Source organism: Emydura macquarii, unplaced genomic scaffold (genome assembly GCF_026122565.2).
Source record: "Emydura macquarii macquarii isolate MOO-44397 ecotype Brisbane River unplaced genomic scaffold, CSIRO-AGI_Emac_v2 contig_2681, whole genome shotgun sequence".
NCBI lineage: Eukaryota > Metazoa > Chordata > Testudines > Chelidae > Emydura > Emydura macquarii.
In genome coordinates this window covers 3,867,780-3,889,098 of record NW_027132818.1, presented here as the reverse complement: position 1 = coordinate 3,889,098, position 21,319 = coordinate 3,867,780, and the positions used below count along the sequence as shown (strand labels likewise).

The following is a 21,319-nucleotide window of genomic DNA, read 5'->3' as shown; positions in this document are numbered from 1 at the left end:
AGCACCATGTCATGTAGGGTTTCTCTGAGCAAAGTCAGATGACACTGTGCCTATGCCGCTGATGGACACCTATACTAGCACTTCCACACTGATGTCACCAGTGGAGATGATATGATAGAGAGAAGTTTTAGCAGAAAATTATTTGTGTAGTCACAGCTAATGCGGACTAGAAAAAAAGAAATTGTAAAAATCAGTAACTTTACAAATAGTGATAAAGGCCTAGCTATTTCTTTCATTATTACGGGACTTCATAAAATTATTAAACCACAATAATAATACTACATAAGACTTAAGGAGAATCTGCCACTGAAAAAAAAATCTTTAGAAGTACTACAGATATGTCCATAAATATTATCCCTGAACATTTCTTTCAATGAATTAATTATACAAGAAACAATTAATTTTATTTGTTATAGCACTGTTAGAATAGTGGTGATTTGTGTGTGAGTCTTCCTGAAATCTGCCTCCAGTATACAATCAAAAGGTTCTTGAGAATTGACCTGGCCAATGCATGATGAAAGAAACAACAAATAAAAACCAGATTTGGAGGTGTGAATGGACTGTTCTGGCTTTTCCTAAATGTGTAGTGAGAGTCCTAGCCTTTTGAAGGTGTGTAGTGTATGTTCGAACACCTTCTGCATAACTATTTGCCAACTAATTTAGCACTGCTTCTAGGCACCAGTTCAGCAAAGCACTCAAGCATGCTTTTAAGGTCCACTGATGTGCACAGAACTTTAACATATTCTTAAAGTTAAGTCATTTGCTGAATTGGTCCCTTAGTCTCCTGTTTTCCTAAATATGTAATCAACAAGAATAATAAAGCTTGTTATTTCTAAAGCTTTTTAAAAAAAAGTAGGAAAGAAGAAATATCATGGTTCCAGGGGCAAAGTACAGGTTTTACCTAAAGGGAGTGTCATGACTTGGAGCAACATTTAGCAGTTGAGAGAGTGAAACTGAAGGGATGATTAATCAATAATATTTTCCTGTTTTTTGTTTGTGTTCATTTGGCCCTGCGTTTGGTTATGGCCCATTGGACAGCTTTCTTGATTACTTGTCATATCCAGTGTATTCTTTCATATACTTACAGTTTTGTCTGTTTTCAGAGTTTGACATTGTTTTCCTAGAGAACTTACAGGGCTAAGGGCAAACTGGATTTGTTTTTCCTTTCCTTCTGTTCTTTGGCGGACAGGGCTGTGGGATGTTTTAGTCTTGGCGCACAGGAGCAGAAAGAAGCTTATCTGTCACTGATGGGCACATTTAATATTAGTCATGAATGAGATGATGATTTGTGTACAGTTAGAATTATTATTCATGGTACAGCGAGCCATTGCAAGAGCTTGTGGGAAATCATGACTAATTGTACACAGTCTCGTGGCTGATATTAGATTAGTTGTCAGTGATGGATGAACTCTTTCTGTCATCCAGAACCTACACTAATGAGTTGTCCAATGATCCTCTACCCTTACCCTAAGCAGTTTAAAACAAAACAACAATAAAACCCACAAACAGTCCCCCATCTCTGTAGTCTGCCTTGGGCATTGATGCAGAAACCAGCAAACAGATAAAGTTTCACGTGTATGAGACAGCGCACTTGGACAGTGTGTCCACTTAAAAGAAAGCTGTTCTTTGGGACATAATGAAGTACACAGCTATGTCACATGGACTTCTGTGGGACTGCTCTTATAAATAAGGGTTTGTAGGATGAAGCTCACCAATTAAAAGAAAACATAATTCGGGGTGATAAGGAACTCATGACCAAAACTATGTAACTCGTCTCAGACCCGTATAGGAAGTCAGTCAGACAGGATGTATACACATTATTAGAATGAATAACATGGGGTTATTATAATGATGCTATTTTATTACATTTGCTCTTTCACTGCAGTCTCTGGAATCAAAAGATAAAATTTTAATTGACTCAAATGTGTTTGAGCATTTACAAGAGTTTTGTAATAAATGTTTACATTGTATCTTTACTCTGATATGAGGAGTATTTCAAATTTCACCAATACAGCATTACAGCTTTATATATTATCCTATATCAGTTATATAAATGTTAGACCATGAAGAGTTATATGATTTGAAACTTGTTTTCTTGGAGAATCTACACTGATGCTCTTTTTCCTTCATTAGTGTGAATTATGTCATTGTTTTATATTAAAAAAAATACATAATAGAATCAGGGAAAAAGCTTTACCAGGTGTCAGCAGAAAAAATAACTATTGGTAATGGAAAACCACTAACACAGAAATATATTTCTTATGTAAATTCCTGGGGTGTGGTGGAGAAGAAGGATTGGAAAATGTTCAATAAATAGTGATGAAAATTATAATTTCAAATAGTGGAAAAAGTAAAAATAAATATGACTTTTTACAGAGTCTTAGTTAGTATGGATATCAAATGCCATCAGAAAAAAAAATTAGCATGTTTCAGATATGGCATTCAAGGGCTGTTGAATTAATATTTTATATATAAAATATTGAAGTTCTTTGGGAAGGGATATCTTATAAAGTCTCTTATGCCATGTAGAAGCCAGATCAAATGAATAACCCTTATTCATACTAGTAGTAGCATTGAAGTTAATGTGACTGCTTATGTAAGTATGAACTAACTATTCATGGAAGAAAGCCATTGGACTATCAGACTCCAGAATTGCTAAGAAAGGAGTGTTGCTGAACTCTGTCAATCATATTTTCATATTTTTTCTTTTTGGATTTTAAACACAATTTGTTGAACTTTTCATTAATCAGTTTCCCCCATCTAGTTTCTAAACTTCTTGTATACTTCAGTGTGTTAGAGTTCATTGTGATCCAAGGCCCTGATTCAGGACAGCACTTAAGCATATGCTTAATTTTAAGTCCTATTGAAGTTAAACACATGCTTTCATGGGTTGTAAGTGCCTTCCTGAATATGGCTCTAACTTGGGATTTGATACTACACAGTGCTTTGCACCTCCTATGACACTTCTCTTGAGAATCAGGTATGGGAGCCCAGCACCTTGCAGAACCAAGACCTGGGATTCTCTGTTGTGCTATCCTGAATTTTCAGAGTGAATTGATGTGAGCTGACCTCCGCTCTTCAGCAACAAAGATTTTCAGGTTCTTTCTTGGCTTTTAACTGTATGCACCGTTAGTTGAAAAGTACAGTGCTTATAATTGAATAACTATATGCTGAAAAGCAGTTGCATGTAATATTTTTATTTCTATTAAGTACTGATAAAACAAGACTGATGACAAATTTTATCAATTGCATTTTTTCTCCCTTCTACTCTTAAGTAAAGGACAATCCCATCACACTATGAATATGAATATTGCTATCATTTTTATACTTTCATGTTGGGGAAAAAAAAAAAAAAAGCAAGACCCACCCCTCCAGAATGTAGTGCTTTTGGTACTGGATAAAATTCCTTGAATATCATTAAATTGTTCTTAGTGGAGTGAGTATATGTTGTGTGAATTGTGCAACACACATATGATAAGAGGTAAGTAAAGTGATTGTGTCTCTCACTCAGTCTTTGAACTTACCTTGCAATTACAAAGAGGACACAACTGACTCCAAGGCAGGCTAGGAGGACATACATCCAAATATCAGGAGAAAGAGGGTTTAGAAAGGAGAAAACGCCAGGATTTGTGCCATTGGGCTTCCGGTACAAAATACTGATCCCCAGTGTCATGAAGGGTTTTGAAAAGTCAATTACTTTCTCCCTTACGTAGGTGATAGTGAGAGGAGCAACTGCCAGATCAGCTTTCTGGGAATACAAATTGGAAAATATTCTCATTTTCTTTGCATTCAACAAGCATATTTTTATTCCTTCTACCTTTTCCCCTGGGTGTTAAACAAGCTAAAACAAACATGTCTAGTTTCGTTTTAGTAGCTGAACTGTAACTGAGTGTAAAATAAAATAAAAATTATTGGTTTCCTTATTAAAGGTCATTGTGGGCAAAAGAACTACTTCAGAAGAGCTATAGTAATTTGAGATTGACTGAAAGTTTACATCAAGAAGATGCGGCAAAATAGTGCATTATTAGGACATTATCAGAAGCGGAATGGACATATCTGAAATATTGTTCATGGGAAGTGAGCACCTAAAAGAATTAAAACTTTCCCTCATCTTTACAGGCACAGAGATTCTTTGATGCAGAAGTACGGTACCTTTCCAATAGATAAGGTGGGACATGATTTGGGGAGCCTGCATGGGGGCTCAACACTGTTCATGAGCTGCAGAGCTGTGAAGTGCAGGAGCTCCCTGCACAGGGGAAATTGGGAGTCAAAGTCCCATAAATCTACTGCTATGGAGAGCATTGCTGCAGAGCAGAAGCCCAGGTTCTGGGGAGCTACTGTAGTCTCAGGGCTGTCATAGTAGCCATGGATCAGGTCTACAGCCTGGGGGAGTGAATTCCTTCCCTCCTAGAGTGCCCCAGCATGGGGAAAGGATTTCCCCCCAAAATGCAAACCCTAAGTACTTGTCTTTATTCAAGGGCTTTTCTGCTCTGCAAAAATGACTTGTGTTGCTGCTAACATAAATATTCCATTTGGCTTGGCTTCTTATGAACTATCATAGGTTAAAGTAGAATAAAGAGAGAATGATTCAGTCTTACATGATCTATGAGTTCTTTGACCATCCCATTCCACTCTCCTTTATCATTCTGGGCTCCATATTTACCATCAGAAACTAGTTTGACTTCATAGATGAAGCCTAAAATATTTGACAGTTCCTTCAACAAATCCAGGCAATATCCTTCGAATCTGTCATTTCCATACAAGGGCTTATCAGACTTTTTGTACATAACATAGGGATCTTCCTATAGAAAAAACACACCAAACGTAGCACAGTAGAAATGAGGTACATTTCAGATAATCTCAGTTTATACATTACACAAAAATAGTTTGATTTATGACAACTTTACAGCTGCAACTAATTTACCATGTCCATTAAAAGTCATCTTAGATATGTTAGTAAATTGCCCAAATCAGTTAGCTATAAATGGATTGGGCCTGTGTTTTACAGGATCTGTGCACCTGTAGCTCCCATTGGCTTTAAGTAGAGTTATTGGTGCTCAGAACCTCCAAAATCTGGTCCAGGATCTATACTATATGTTAATGTGCCATGTTAAGGGATGAGTAAGGATACTGCAGTAGTACAGTAAATACTAGACCAAGAATCAAAAAGTAAACCTAAACATTGACTTTCTAAATAAAACAAGAAGTGTTAACTAATATAGCCATTGACTGGACAATAGCATAGGCAGAGTGGTTTTGTGCACATGGTATTTCTTTGATTTCTTTTAAAAAACATTTTGGAATAGATTCAGCCCTGGGCAAAGCAGGCTTCTGTAGTTTTAACCTAGAGTGCAGGGTTCCTGGCAGGGGAAAGTTAGCAGAGAGGGAGTTGTAGCACTAGGAATCTGCAACGTCCCCTTCCCTCCAGGAAACTCAGAAACAGCCAGCCAGCACAGCCCAAGAAGTGGGCAGTGCTGGCCAGGAAGACATGGATCAGGGTGGCTGGGGGATACACAAATCAGCATGTCCGTGTTGTAACGTAATCTGTGTCTCCACTCTGTACCATAAACTCTTCTTCTCATCCAACCTTTTTAGTGAGAAGTCAGAGCATGTACACACTGACTATAAAGCTTAGTATTTGGGGGTGTGAAATTTTCTTGGCTGAAAGAAATACAGATTGTTTCTTCAAAGTACAGAGATGAGCTAAACAAAATTTGGAAATGTGATTACTCTGGCGTATGGAGGGATAGTGGGTATTTTGATTCTGTGTGTACATGCAAATAATATGCTGGGCTAGAAATGTGTCAAAACACACGTTGGCACAGGGAACTGCAAAAGATGAAGTGCAGAGTTTAGGTTGAAAAGGAAGGCTATACACATATGTAAAACAATGTAAGCAATGTCTGATCTATTCTACACTATGGATAATAATCTTGACACTATGCAGCAGGACTTACCAAAATGGTTGTGACTATGAGTGTTCGGTTAGCCAATGAATCGGTGATATTGGTAGATCTGTCTTTGTTGCTGTCAGTCATATTAAGGCCACTGTTTGAGTTCCAAACCCCAATCTGCACAGAATGAAGTAGATAAATGGCAGTGATTACATTCAGTGAAATTAAGTATAATTTTCAATAAATGCGTATTTTAGGTCACAGTCCAGAAAGAGAACATTGATACCATACATCACAGTGATAGACAAAACACCAGCAGCGTGAAATGTTAGAGAAACAAAGCAGCTGTAATTCTAAATAAGGGAATAACATCAAATGGTTGATTGCCACATTTAAATCACTGGGAACACACTGCTCTTTCAAAAGCAGGTTGAAATGAATTAACCATCAGAGTACAAGGTATGTCAACATAGCGGTACATTTGCCAATTTACTACAAAAGTGGAACATGTTGACTTTTTTCTTCCTAAAAATGTCAAATGTCTATTTTCATGAAATTGTTTCTTTTTGTAAATGGCAAAGTTGAAACATATGGCAGGACCTTTCCTTTCCAATACAACAGATTAAAAGCTTGGATAAATATGCTGAAACAGATTGATGGATGTACTGGCCTTTTACTTCTGCTCTGACCCTGCTGAAGGCACAGATGATTATTCCAGCCACTACCCGACTACTGATAAGACTGAACCATCAAGGTGATAGCATTTCACCCCTGTTCAGTGTTTGCTCAGTGAATGCAAAAGACTAAAGGGAGAATGTAGTTTTATATTCTTTTCCAATTCCCACATAAGTAAGTAACTCCAGCATTTAGGGCCTGATGCAGAACTCAATATAATCAAGAGAGAGGCTTTCACTGATGTTAATGGATTTGGATGATAAAAATAAAGTTAATTTATTCAGATAAATATCAACTTTACATAAAGTCAAATTTTAATCATCTCAAGATTTTATTTCCAAATCCTTCTGTGACTGGTATTAATGTCTTTTAAAATAAAGTTCTATAGGTTTGGAAATTGGGCAACAATAACAACTGACCCCACACAGAAAGTTCGCATGCACAACTTTTCCTCCTGAAAATATACCATAACCGCTGGCCTAAAGATGATAGGGGAAGTCTTTGACATTGTTGTCATCCCCTCCTCCCACCCATGCCCACCAGATCAGGCCACACAGGCAAGGTAGGCACTCCTCTTGCCCCAGTTTGTGGAGTGCGAGTGATAGGTGTCTGGGTGCCTACAGTGAGACTACAGCGTGCATGCCTCAAGGCAGAAACATAAGTGCCTAGAGAATATTTACAGCAGAAATGTAGGTGCTAAATGAGTCTAGGTGCCTCATTAGGTTAGGGTAGATGACAGTAAAGCTGGAGTTTTGTGGATAGTGGTGGATCCTCAATATGGGGTTTAAGCACCTAAGTACCTTTGTGGATATGGGCCTATGTGCCCTCAATTTTTATCGGCTTGAATATGTCACTTCAAAGGGAACTGACTTCAGTGGGAATTTAGGGCACTGAGTATTTTCAGGATTAAGTCCTGAAGTGACATTTGAGTACAATAATTTGAAAAGGGAGCTTTTCATTATCTAGCTATTGTTAGACACCCGTGTTGAAATGACACATGCAAAAGATGTTTAGAGAGTATGCAGTATCTTTTCCTGCTATTAGAAAACTTAATGAATGAAGCATGATATGCTTTCAATCAAATTAATGCAAAAATGCACAAAGAGATCAGATTCACTGTCTCAACATTCCAGGCTTTTGAAAGGTTAGAAAAAGAATCTTGCCAAGTTAGCTATCAAACAATTGGAAATACAGACTCAAAATATCTGCTACTGAGGAATGATACATTTTACAAAGAAACCCCAGGTTTTATTTTAATTGCAGGGAAAAAATTTTCTTCTTAACCTGAGCTAATCCTCCACTTTGGGGAGCAAAATCAATACAAAAACGGTACATAAGCCATCTATGTTAAACTGCCAATTTAAATATGATCAGTACCCCATGTAATGATCCACACTCAAAATATCTCTCTCATTGATTTGTCAAAACAGTCTGGAATGATGTCACAAACATCACTCATCATCTTACAAAAATTAACCAATTTACCTTGGATTTAAAGAGACAGGGCCAGCTGAGGATCTGGTCCATTCATTATACATGTATTTTAAGTTGAATGTTTGTGAAAGGCACCAGATTGATGGCTTTGGGGACTGACATACTCCATCCTCAGAACAGCATGCTTCATCACACTGCTCTGCCAATGTGTTTCAGCCTTATCCTGGAGGGACCAGTTTTCAGTGCTTCCCTACTGAGATTGCCAACAAGGCTGCCAAGTAAGACAAAGACTGAAACTGCTGACTCTCCTCATGTGTTGTACACCTCCATCAGCTGTCAGATGGTCAGCCACGACTGACCCAGGTGGGATTTGTTTAGATTGTTAACTGAGGCAGGGACTGTCTTTGTCTTCATACAGAACCCGACACAATGGGTGCTGCTCCCGAGTGGGGTTTTTAGGATTACCAGACATCCGGATTTTCCCAGACATGACCAAGTCTTTTCTGATCCTCTGCCCTCCTGCTGAGTGGATTTTTCAAATTAGAAGAAATGTCCTCGATTTTTGTAGAACAGACATTGCAACTCAGAAAGAGCTCTCTCCACACCCTGACTGGTCCCTCCACTACTGCTGGATCCCACCCACCCTGGCCCACTCCACCAGGTAAGCAGAGCTGCCAAGTACCTCTTGGCCAGGCTGCCTGCCCTGCGATGGGGTCTCAGAGCCTGTCCAGGAGAAGTGACAGAGCCAGGCCCCAGATCAACACCCTGGAAGAGGTAGAGGCCCACAGGGAGGTGCTGACTGACAGGCTGGTGCTGCATCCTGGGCCTGCGCCAACCACCCTTACACTGTGACAGGGAACGACACTTCCCCCACCTTGAGTGTGAGGCTGCAGGTACCAGCTCCAGCACCCCTCAAATACATCCTCCCAGTACACACACACCCCTCTAGCACCCCCTAACTGCACTCCCCTTCCAGCTCCCACCAGTAGTGTCCTCTATTTGGGAACTTGATATATGGTAACCCTAGGTTTTGGGGATCACTGTTAGATAACTGTTACAATAATAATTATATCATTCAAATTATCCATGGCTTAAAGCTTCTGGATCCCATTGTCAATTTCCGTAGCTACCCATTTCTCCTCCTATGTCATTTGTAATTGGGATAACATTGTTCAGGATTCCCTCCCCTTCCCCCCACTCCTCACACGTCTTTTCTGTTTCTTTTGCTTCCAGAAGGAGATCAGTTTGGGACTGGTGATCTGGAAAGTATTTATATAAATGACATGTTGGGCAAAATCAGTTTAGTCAATCTGGGCCCATGGGAAATGACTAGTTTCTTTTAATTTGTTTTGGGCAGTGAACATTAATCAAAAGCTATTTTGCAGAGTGTTGCTGACTTCCTGACACACTGGTGTGTTTTAAATAGTTGGCAATGAGGCAGAGCAGAACAATAATACAAAACAGGAACGGAACAGTCAAAGTGTATACAGAGTACATCAGGAAGACCACTGTACATTAGAATTAAAGGAATGACACTGTAGGTCAGCCTTGATACTAACAATGAAAAAGGTCAGAAGGGCATTGGAGGAATGAGGCCAAGGTATTACATCACTATGGTGAATCTGGAGGGGTTTATTGCAGTTTAGTGACAAATTCAAGACATATAATATGCCCTTCTCAATCAGCCTGTGTTCTGAACCAATTGTAATTTGGTTTAAATTAATTCAACGTAACATGAAATGCCTAGAGTCAAAAGCCAGATTGGTTCAATAAGCTTCTGTATGTCAGGTAGGATGATCTATCCACTGGTAATGAGGAAAATGGAATCTGCTATGCCTTAGCCTGATTCACTGAAGATTAAAACAAGGTTATTAAGTATGTGTTTTATTAGATTAGAAAAAGCGTGCTATCGGATGCTGTTAGCTAATTGAGTGTAGAGTGCCAAAAGAAAATATTTTAGAATGGGAAAAAACAGGTTTAACATTTTTTAAAATTTATGCTAAATATAATACTTACTATTTTATATAGCATTTTTATCTGTAAATCCCAAGCACTTTACAAAGATGGGTAGGAGACTATTATCCCCCTTGTATAGAAAGGGAAAGCTAGGGTCTCAGAGAAGGCTAAAGGTCTTATTATCAGAGGTGCTGAGCACCTGCAGCTCCCATAGACTGCAGTTGGAGCTTTGGGTGCTCAGCACTTATGAGAATCAGGCCTTGTAAGTGACTTGTCTATGGTCATGCAGTGAGTCCACAGCACAGCTGAGAATAAAACTTGGTTCTTCTTACTCTCCGTCTGGTGCCTTCTCTATTGATCCAGACATTTCCCAGAAACCTGATATGCCTGGAATAAGTTGGACAGTTTATAAACAAGCCTGTTTCCAGCTTATATGTATTATTGAATGTCTGACTTGCCCATTAATTGTCTGGACTATTGTATGCCAGGAGTTAATGTAGTAATCAAAACTTAAGTCATTGAAACTAGAAAAGTCATTCATGGCACACACTTTGTGGGAATGTCAATAAGCCACACACTTAGCACAGCACCCACCACTAATACTGTTAAAGACACTGATACTTGAAGCTCTACCTTTGGTAAATCTTTAGTGAGTAAGGCAGCTGTGAAGGTGTCTGCTTTTCTTATGGCCACCAGCCTTCATTCAAAGAAGGAAGAGGGCCAGCCCTTGCGAATTAAAAATAATAAACTATTATTAGGGGAAAATATTTAATCCAGTTAATGTCTCTTTACAATTTATAAGTATTAGAGTGCATATCCTGAGTAGGATTGGAATTCATTATATCACAGAAAAGCACACTCTGAGATAGAATATTGTCTCTAAACTGCAATCTGAGATCCATTTGTCAAAACCCAAAGGATGAGTTTTAAGACCCAACCTGAAGGTTTCTTGCATCACCGTCTGTGTACAAACCTTCTTCCACACCTTATATAAATGTTTAGCAATCTCGCCAGCAGCCTTGGTAAAGAGAAAAATAAACAGAGTGCTTCATTAAAGATGAAAAGTGAAACCAGTCTGGAGAGCTGGGTGCTAGCAGTTATGTTTAAAGTCTCAATTAACTCATAGATGGTTATTCAGAATCAAAATGGAAAGCCACTAAGCCAAATATTTTAAGTGGAAGGAGAAATACAGTTGCTTTTAGTTGACATTAAGCATTGATCTGTGTAAATCAAAGACTATCTTTTTCATAATTTACACCTCCCGCTTCCCCCCTTTCTCTCCCACCACAAGCCCTTTCCTCTCAGCTAGAGCAAAGGATTCCCTGTTGAGCACAGTTCCTTGGTGCACAAGGTGCATGGATTCCCTGAGTGGATGTTTTGTATCCTACCCTTTACACACAGCAGAATTGTGCTGGTGCCAGTAAATTCAAAGGCTTCGGTATCTCTCATTTTTGTCTAATGCATTAATTAGATCTAGCTGACAGTACACTGCTTGAGATAACAGCAATAGCTGTGCCTGTATTATTATAGACCAGAGCCAAAATGGAGTCTTCTGGGATTAGGTGCTTTTTCTTACCCCATATATTAAAAAAGGAAAGATCTAGGTTCTTTAGTATCTTCACAGTCTGTTAGTCTACAAATGTGGATTGTTTGTTTTTGTTTTATTTAACAAAAAGAAGGTCCAGATCGGTGTCCAATATGCATCCTCAGGTCAACTGGTAAATGACAATATAAGGGAGACAAGACCTTTTCACACAGATTATTTCTGAAGTGTAGTTTGCAATTTACAAGACTCTCAAGCATGTCCTGATGGAATGTGATTTTGCTTGACCTTTGCTTGAATGTAATACCAAATTCAGAAGCTTATCCCAAAGAGCACTATTTATTCTCAATAGAATAGACCACAACTAATTTTATTTTTCCTCAGTAGTATAACCGTTTTAGTGCAACTATGAGTAATTAGGGATGGAGTGCAAACATGACTGAGCTTCAATAAATTAAACAATTTTTAGTATTTCAACACATTTTGAGAATATTTCTTAAGTCCCTTAGCTCCCCCCACCTCTTCAATACACACTCGTTAAAAATGGTACAATAGATATATAACACGGCTAAATCTCTGGACATTAAAAAATCATTTTCTTTAAAATACAGATGCTTCTATTCTTTATAAAGCACACACATTTACTGTCTGAAGTGACAAAATAGAAGTTCATTCAACTATCTGACCACTAATTTTGGGGAAAGGGGTTATTATACAAAGTATAAAATTGAGTTGATATTAAAATTTGTATTTACTGGATGTGAGTTGACACAGTGAGGCATGGGAGAAGCAAAACCTCATGGAAGGCGCAAAAATAAATATTTTTGCACTTAAGATAATGACTGCCATTTCCAGTTTCCTTTTTAGTACCCAGACATGCAAGATAATATGAATTGCAAAAGTAAAAAATCTGTTCTCAATGTCTTTTTAGGAGGGTGAGGGATGGCTGACCTGTCTCCTCCCCACGTGACCCTGCCACCCACTCACTCCTGGAATGATCTGGGGAGGAAGGTTTTTCTTTAACAAGAGCCCCAGAAACGTTAACGAAAGTTTGTGTCATCAACACACAGCCCTTTTGGCTCCTTTTGAGGAGGATGGAGTCCCAGACAAATTAAAAGGTAGCTTTTCTAGTCACAAAAAAGTGTCCCAAGGTGTGACTCTTACTTCAGAGCTTGGGCGAGTGAAAAAAGGGGTTCCTTCACAGAGAATTTTTTATCAGTTCTTATGAGGTGACTCGATCTGGGTCTAGCTTGCAGCTGCACTGTCCAAAGCTGATTCTCTTGCAGCTTCTCAGAGTCGGTCTTCCTCCTTTCATCTCCCCCACAGAACTGCTTCAGCTCTCTTATAAGGAATCAGCTGCTTGAGGTTCCTTCCCTGCACCTGGTGTCTCTGGTTAGCTCATTTAGCAAGCCTGCTCCAGACTTCAAGTCTCCTGCAGGACGACTCCCTCATTCTCACTCCTTTGCGTAGGTCTGTTGGGGCACTCACTGCGTGGATCACCATTTTTGTGCATCCCAGACAGAAAGTGCACATTTTGAGGGCTCTTGTCGGGATGATGGTCTACACAAAAACAAAAGGGCTGTAATATGACATACCAAAGGTGACCTGGGCATTTGAATCTTTCATTGTCTGGAGCCACTGGAGTCCCGGCTGGTCGATGATGAGAAGAAAGCAGGTCCCAAACAGATGACAGTGCAGGGCTTTCTCCACCCAGTGTATTTCTAGGAATTCCTCTGAGGACCAAATACCATGTTTCACAGTCCCCGAGTTTCCTACTTATATACAGAATAGGATGTTCCAGACCATGGAACTTTTGGGACAGAACCGTTCCCAGATATGAAGTGCCCATGTGTAAAATAAATTATTTTGAAAAAGCAGGGCTACACAATACAGGTTTGTTACAGAGAATCTGTTTCATTTATCAGAAATCTAGTCACTGAAGCAAGTGACCTGCCAATAAGCTATTTTTGTAATGAGTTCATTGAGGGGAACTGCTAGTGAAGTAAACTTGGGCAGAAATCATCTATAATACCCCAACCAGCGTAAGGAATGACCAAACTTGGGGAGGGGCTTTGTTTTCAAAATGGGTGTGTTGGCTAGGGCTTTCACATTGTTGACCAACGGTTGCACTTTACTGTTTCCCATTAGATATCCTAAGTAGGTGATATGCTTCCCTTAAGTGCATTTCTTTGGGTTTGCCATTAAATTGGCATCCTGTAGGGTTTGAAGAATGGCAGCTAAGACTCTGAGATGTGTTCCATCTGTAGACCACCATCTGTAGACCAGGTAGGCTGTTGTAGGGTTGATGTGGCCATAACACTCGTCCATTAGTCTTTGAAAGGTGGCCAGGGTACTGTGTAAATCAAAGGTTGTATTAATTAACTGAAATAGTCCCACGAGGGTCAAGAAGGCTGTGTTGGCATGGGAATTGGGGAAGAACAGGATCTGCCAATAGTCTTTAGTTAAGTTTAATGTAACGATGTATCAGTCTTGGCTGAGCCAAGTGAGCACATCATGATTTCGGTACATAGGTATGCATCACAGTCAGAGATCACATTTATTTGGTGGAAGTCTATGCAGAACTGAATGATCCTATCTAGTTTAGGGACAGGGACCACACCAGACTACAGCAGGGACTTCCAATTTTCAGTTATGCTTTGTTTTAACATCTCCTAGCCTCCTGTATTAACTTGGATTTTTACTCTTTTGGGATGGGACAAGACTTTTGAATGAGCTGGTGTGACAGGGTGCTGAGCAAGGACTGCTGAGTCCACCCCCTGTTACGCCAGCTCTCATTTGGGGAGGTAAATTGGAGCTGGCTGGAGAAAACCAGGATCTAATGGGACAATTAGAGGCAGCTGCCAGCCCAGTTAGCCTTGGGCTGTATAAAGGGCTGAAGGGAAGGAAGCAGAGAGAGAAAGGAGCTGGGGAGTGGAAGCAGAATGGTGGCTCTTCCCTCCTGGGTTGAACTGCTGAGAAGGCAAGCTGTATATGAGACGTGGTAGTGGGAGCACAACTTGTAAATAAACCTGCACTAGTGGTTATGGGATCAAGGGTCTCTGAGTGACTTTGTGACCGGAGAAGAAGCAGAAGCAAGGCAGGGCCCTGGAGTGCCCTGGTACAGCTGGGAACTGGGTTTTATCTGAATGTGGTGGGTCACAAGGGAGGTTTGTCTTGGAAATGAGTAAAATACTTCCTAGTATGCCCATACCAGGTTCTCATAGTGGACAACTGATCACCAAGTGGGATCCCTTTGATCCCCACTTCAACTGGTTCCAGGAGCTGGGGTCCTAAATCCTCATCTCCTTCTGAATGGTTGAAGAGGTATTGTGCACCCTCCAAGGTCTTAGCAGATTTATATGGAAAATCTGCTTTGGCCTTTGTCAGTCCAGGTAGCAAACCACGTAATTGGTGGGCCCTACCCACAGAGGACCTCACAGGGGTCCTGAAGTTTGGTTAGGAGTTTGCTCTCTGAGCTAGGGAGCAATAGGAGGATTTGGTCATCTGGTTGGAATACCCTCATCCTAGCCTCCTTATTATACTGCTGGACCTGGCTCTGTTGGGCCTGGAATAGGTTGGCCCTGGCAAAACAACCAAGGCACTCCAATCTCTCCTTCATTGTAGGACATAGTAGAGAACATTAGATGAGCGGGCAGGCTCGGTTTCCCATGACTCCTTTACCAGATCTAAGATACTCTGGGGTTGTCTCCCACTGAGAAGTTCGAAAGGGGAGAAGTCAGTAATTGCCTGTGGAACTTCTTGTACCACAAAAAAAAAAGGTGAGGCAGCAATTGATCCCACTCTCTAGCTTCTGTCAGAAAGCTTTGACGAGAGTTTTATTAAACCATTCGACTAGGTCATTGGTCTGAGGATGGTAGACAATGATCCAGAGAGGTAAAACCTTTAAGGAGAACCAGACCTGTTGAAGCACTTGGGACGTGAAGTTTGTCCCCTGATCAGTGATCATTTTCAAAGGAAGGCCTACCCTGGAAAAGATCATGAGTGGATGTGATAGGGGGTCTGTTACGAGGTCTCTTCCAAAGGGTCCTCTTCTCGGGATGGACACTCTCCAGGCCGCAGGGGTGCAGCCCCAGCACAGGCCCAAGTCTGACTTGACCTTTGATATTTGCCTGTGGTAAGGGGCACCAAGTTTCTGTTCAGGAACTTGGGAGGTATACTCTAATCATGACCCAAGACTACAGGCCATGGAAGGTGCTCTGCTACACCCACCTGGAAATGCCCCATGAATCTTGTAAGATAATAGACAGCTGGATACGTGCATCTTTCCCACGTAGGAGATTTTGACAGTTCAGTTGGATTCAAGGGCTTTGAGTGGAACAAGTCTTGGTGTAGGAGCATTTGCCCACAGCCATAACCTTATGTGAGGTGTGGTCCTATCATGATGAGAACCAAGAAACGTCTCTTGACATCCCTCTTTGGCAGGTTTGAGGTCTTGTCCTGTTGACCGAAGTGACGCCCTCCATTGGGCGGGGGGCATTCTCACTGCGTGTATACCAATTGCCCACACTGATAACACATGATTGCACCGTCTTGAATGTTTGAAGTCCACTCTGGTGCCTGGAGCCTCAGAATGCCACTCACTTGAGATCCTAGAAGGTAGGGGCTCTGTCTGTCGAGGGGACCTGACAGGGGTGCTGAAACCCAGTGCAGCTCCAGGGACTCTTGAGTTTCTATGTGGAGGCCAAGAGGGATGACACTCTGAGTGCCTGAGGCCTCTGCCTCCAAAAACCTTTCTGTCATTTCCATGACCCCTGTAGTGGTTTCTGGGGGGAACCGATGGACTGCTAGTGGGAAAATTTTAAGTAGTGTTCCAAAACAATGCCATCCATGATGTTGCCCATGGTCTTGGTTTCCAGGGTCAGCCAGCAAGTGACCTAATCACAAAGTTGTTAGCCTGTGGGCTGCCTCCTTTTGGAAATGGTTCCTCTTGAAACTTCCTACAATAGACCACTGGGGAAAGTCCAAACTGATCCAACATGGCAGCCTTGAAGGTGAAGTAGGACTGGGCTTCATCTGCACATAGGGTCCTGTAAGCAGCCTGGGCCCACCTGCTTAGATAAGGGGCAAGCTGGGTGGCTTAGGAGCTCCTCTTGCAATCAGTGGTGACCACCACCCACTCAAATGCTGTTTGGAAGTTTTTGGGGTAGAGTAAGTGAGTTTGGTTAGGGGGGCCCTGGGACAGCGTCAGCAGAGAATACCCTCATGGGAGCACTCATTGAACCTTGCATGAGCAACCTGACCACCTTGGCTTGGAATTGCCGATTCCATTCCTGTTGGGCCAACTGGACCTTCTGCAGGCATTGCTGTGGGAGTTGTATTGTAAAGCCTCTTAAAACTGATGATTTTGCTCCTTCTCTATCTTTTGCTGTGGTATATTTCCTTTATGGCCCATCTGGGGAGAGGGGAGATCAAGTCCCTGTTCAGTCACCAAATGTAGGAGGGTGAGAGAGGGAGGGAGGGAGGGAGGGAAGGAAGGACTGTCCCTTCCCCCGGTCCTACCACGTCCCCTCCCAGAAGGATCTGGGAAGGTGTTTTCCTTTAATAAGAGTACAAGAAACTTTAATGAAAGATTGTTTCATCAACACACAGACCATCTGGGCTTCTTTCTGGGGGGGAGGTCCCAAATCAACTTCAAAGGGAGATTTCCCAATCACTCAGAGTCCCAAAATTCTGTCTAACTCTGCAGCTTCTCCAAGTCAATCTTCTTCCTCTTCCCACTAAGAATTGCTTAGCTCTCTTATAAGGAATCAGCTGCCAGGTGTCTCTGATTGGCTTTCATAACAAGCCTGTTCCACTCTTCAACTCTCCTACAGGGCAACTCCCTCACCCCTTCTCACTGCTTTCCTCTCTCCCAATCTGTGTTTTAACTTTAACCCAAACAATTTTAAAAGTAGAACAAGCTTTTTTCAGCCATAGGAAATGTAGGTCAAAGGAATGGGCTTCAAGATATCACTGTCAAATTAGGTTTTCATCCTCATGGTGTATGAGGTCCAGGTCCACCTTTAAATAAGCACAATCCTGCTGAATGTACCCCGTACGGCTCACAGTTTGAACAAAGTTGTACCAGATTAATTACCTTTTCTGTTCCTTCCTCCTTGAGACTAATAATGTCCAAATCAAAATCCTTTCTTAAGCCGTCTGTTTTGTTGAAGGTAATGCGCCCTGTCAAACCATCCCACCGTGCCTAGGGACAAATGAAAAAATACACTTCTGTTTAATGTTTAGCAACAATTATTTTAAAGCCATCAAAATATTACACTTATTAGCCCTCCAGATGGCTTTCCCCTTGTCTGGCCCATGGAAAGAGGTGGGGGGCCAGACCCATCCCCCACTACACCATGCTAAGCAGACTGAATGATGTGAAGAAAATCACTAGGGGAATTTTCCTACCCCTGAGCACTCCTTCTATAGGTTTTACTGTGGGACAGTGTAACCTGGCCCTCAGCTGTGATTCTCTGTAAATTCTTGCTGAAGCCTCATTCCCATCCTTGCCAGAATCTGTGGGGTTCGTTAGCTGAACCAACTAATCAACCATCTAATCATCCAAAGTCTCTAGAGCTTTTGGTTTTCCACTTTTAAAACATCACCCCTGTCAAATCCACTATAGGAGCCCAATGAGCAGAATCTCAAATAGATAACTTGTGAAGGGCTTTCATCACTCACTGTTTGGACTGTTGAACAGATTGTGGTTAGATCTTGCATAGAGCCAAGGGATTAGGATCCTAATGCCTTTAGACTCTGAAAATCTCAGCCTAAATAACTTCAGTCAACTCGTTTTCTGGAGGACAATATGCATAGCTAATATACATGCAGATGCAGTGATCACTGAGGAAGATTTTCTTTTTGAAAAATAAATGAGACATATCTTATTTTCAATTAAAATAATGCTCTTCAAATTGTGACCCCCAATTCTGCTCCCATAGATATCCATGGCACAATTCCCATTGACTTCAGTGGAAGTGGGAGTAGGCTTTCAAGGAGGCCAGCAAAAAGCCCGGTGGTATACTTAAATTACACTTAAGTCTTTAACACAAGATTTAAATGGGGTGTTTTAGGTGGTGCATTGGTTTGCATAGACTCTCTGGATCAAGGTACATTTTAATATAATTAAATAAAAATGCACCTCCACCTTCACAATTTCCTTTAAGCTTTAATATCTGGGAAGAAATTAAACGGGGACATTTGTTGTATATCGCAGTATATTCAGCTAGGATTATTGTATATCACAGAGTGTAGTAGATACAAGCTGAATAATTCTGAATTGTGATTGCCAATTCTGTGTTCTAAATCAACCTCCAATGAAGTATAAGATTTCTACAACTTGTGTTCTTTCCCAATATAAACCAAATATTTGCACCTTTTAAAATGAGATACATCTGCTATTGTGCCTGCATATTTTGGCCCCACAGCTGAATCTTATCAACTAGAGAGAAGGATTTGATAGATTTTAAACTGAAAACAATTTTTGTAATCTATTTTGAGCAACCTCCACATTAGATTAATTTCTTCAAAAGTACAAGGAAGACTGATGATAAATATGACATAGCTTCCACATATGTGTCAGCCTTATAGTTCTTAAACTATAGACTCTTTTGCTATGTTCTTTGTTGTTATTGTTGCTTCATTTGATTTTTCTTGTAAAAAAAAAAGCTGCCTAAAAAATCAATACATTTAAATTACAGAATAGCATAACCATTTCTTGTGTAATCTACTCTCTAGTTCTGAATCCCCAGGAATTAATCTCAGATGCAGGTTTGCCATCATCATGTATCTCAAACAAATCTGCTATGGTTAGAACTTGTCTGTAAATATTATGGTGGTAGGGTGGGATTTTCAAAAGTGCCTAAGTAATTTAGGAGCACAGGCTCCCCATTCAGAGGGGCTTGTGTTCCCAAATCACACATGAGAGTATGAAAATACCACTCATAAACAATTAAACATATTTTCTGAATATGCAGCTCATATTTTGATGCAGTGAAGTAAGATATTAAAATGTGCCTGTGAGAAGGCTCATGCTGATGCATTTTGTTTTATAATACCAGTTTGTTCAATCTCTTCCTCTGACAAGATGACCATCGCATAGTTGTAATGATGGATATTGTCAAAAAATATATATGATCATTTAGATGTCAGTTTATTTGTCAACAGTGATTTGCCACTAACTATTCACATTCATCATCCATTCATCATCATTCACATTCATCATCCATTATATTTATTATGGTCTTGAATAAAAGAACTACCAGCACAATTTTCAAAAGTGACTTAGCAGCCTAAATCACATTGAAAGTCAATGTGACTTATGCTCCTAAATTCCTAAGTTACTTTCAAAAGGAGGATTTAGGATCCTAAATCATTTAGATGCTTTTGAATATACATAATTCCATTTTTGTCTGCAAAGATACTGGAACAATAACAATGGGGTATTTCCAGGCCAACAGTCATATCCTAGTTTGTTTGTTTTTTTGTTAATGCCCTGAATGCCCTATGAAATTAAAGAAAGCTTTCCTCAAAACTGATGACAGATATGAGCCAAAAACCTACCCCCTTAGATTAAAATCCCGGTCCTTTTGAAGCCAAATCTCCCACTGGCTTCAAGGTATGCTCAGGGAAGCCCTATGGCCTGTATTATACAGGAGGTTGTAGTTAGAAATGGTCAGATTAGATTATCACAATGGTCTCTTCTGGCCTTATAAATTATGAATAAGACCAGAATTTGGCCCCTAAAGTGAAATATGTCAGTTTCAAGAGAGAATTATCTCAGAGGGGTAGCCGTGTTAGTCTGTATACAGCAAAAACAATGAGAGTCCTGTAGGACCTTAAAGACTAACAAATTTCTGCAGGCATAAGCTTTCGTGGGCTGCAACAACCTGACGAAGTGGGTTGCAGCCCACGAAAGCTTATGCCTGCAGAAATTTGACTCTCGTTGTTTTTAAAGAATAGTCTGTAAGTCACTTCTAGGGAGCGATCAGGTATCTCAAGGGTGTTGGAGCATATTAGGTATCACGTGGCCAGACAAATGATGGGAAATCAGTTTCAAAGTTCTCAAATGTAATTAACTGACAGAAATGAAGCAGAACTTTTGGTATAGTGAGAATTCACATAACTGTGTAACAGTGCAGCAAGATTTCATGCTTTTATATGAGAGATTTATAGCAATTTTAATGTTTCTAGTGTCACTCCATGTTAAATGTTAGAAGGTATAATAAAAATGAACCAGAACCTAATCAGGTAATTCATCAAAAGAAATTGCTTTTTTGCTCTATGTCCTTGCTTTTGACTCCAGTAGAAATTAGAGCACAATTTAAAACTCTGATGTACTGTATATATCTTTCACTTGATTTTGGTTGCTTTGAGTATGGCTGTAGCTTAATTTAAAATAATTAATTTCATTAGTTTGTGTTTGCAGTATGCTTCTCTTAAATCTCAAGCTTACGGGCTGCACCTGAGAATAGTACCAAGGTCAAAAGAGATCAGGAAATGAAATTCCACAATACTTTCCATTTGGGGTCCTGTTGGCAGCAGTAGGACAATGCAGTATTTAACAGAGGTTCACAATCAGATGTCATTACTCTAAAATCATATTGTATTGCATAATTAATATTTTCATTTCTACTTTCTTTATATATTCAGTTCATCAACCAGAATCAATATTAAGCTTTAGTTCCAGACAAAGCCAATCAACAGATCAATAACAAAGTCAATAGTTTCAGTTGCAATCAATTTTCAGTAGCTGACAACTTTAGAGTTCAAAACTTAGTACAACAGATGGGTTAATGTTCTCTTGCGTTTCTGA

General features: G+C 40.2%; 1 protein-coding gene across 2 annotated transcripts in view; it reads right to left on the bottom strand.

The window, feature by feature from the left end:
• GRIK1 (glutamate ionotropic receptor kainate type subunit 1) overlaps positions 1-21,319 on the bottom strand; it is a 204,089-nt gene that overhangs the window by 34,996 nt on the left and 147,774 nt on the right. Inside the window, exons 8-12 of one of the 2 annotated variants that reach the window (XM_067565620.1) lie at positions 17,600-17,707; positions 10,933-10,977; positions 5,958-6,071; positions 4,599-4,802; positions 3,525-3,748 (exon numbers count right to left, since the gene is read on the bottom strand). In XM_067565620.1, coding sequence (XP_067421721.1) covers positions 3,525-3,748; positions 4,599-4,802; positions 5,958-6,071; positions 10,933-10,977; positions 17,600-17,707 — 695 coding nt within the window. The remainder of the gene's footprint in view (positions 1-3,524; positions 3,749-4,598; positions 4,803-5,957; positions 6,072-10,932; positions 10,978-17,599; positions 17,708-21,319) is intronic. The other variant, XM_067565622.1, reaches the window with a different exon arrangement.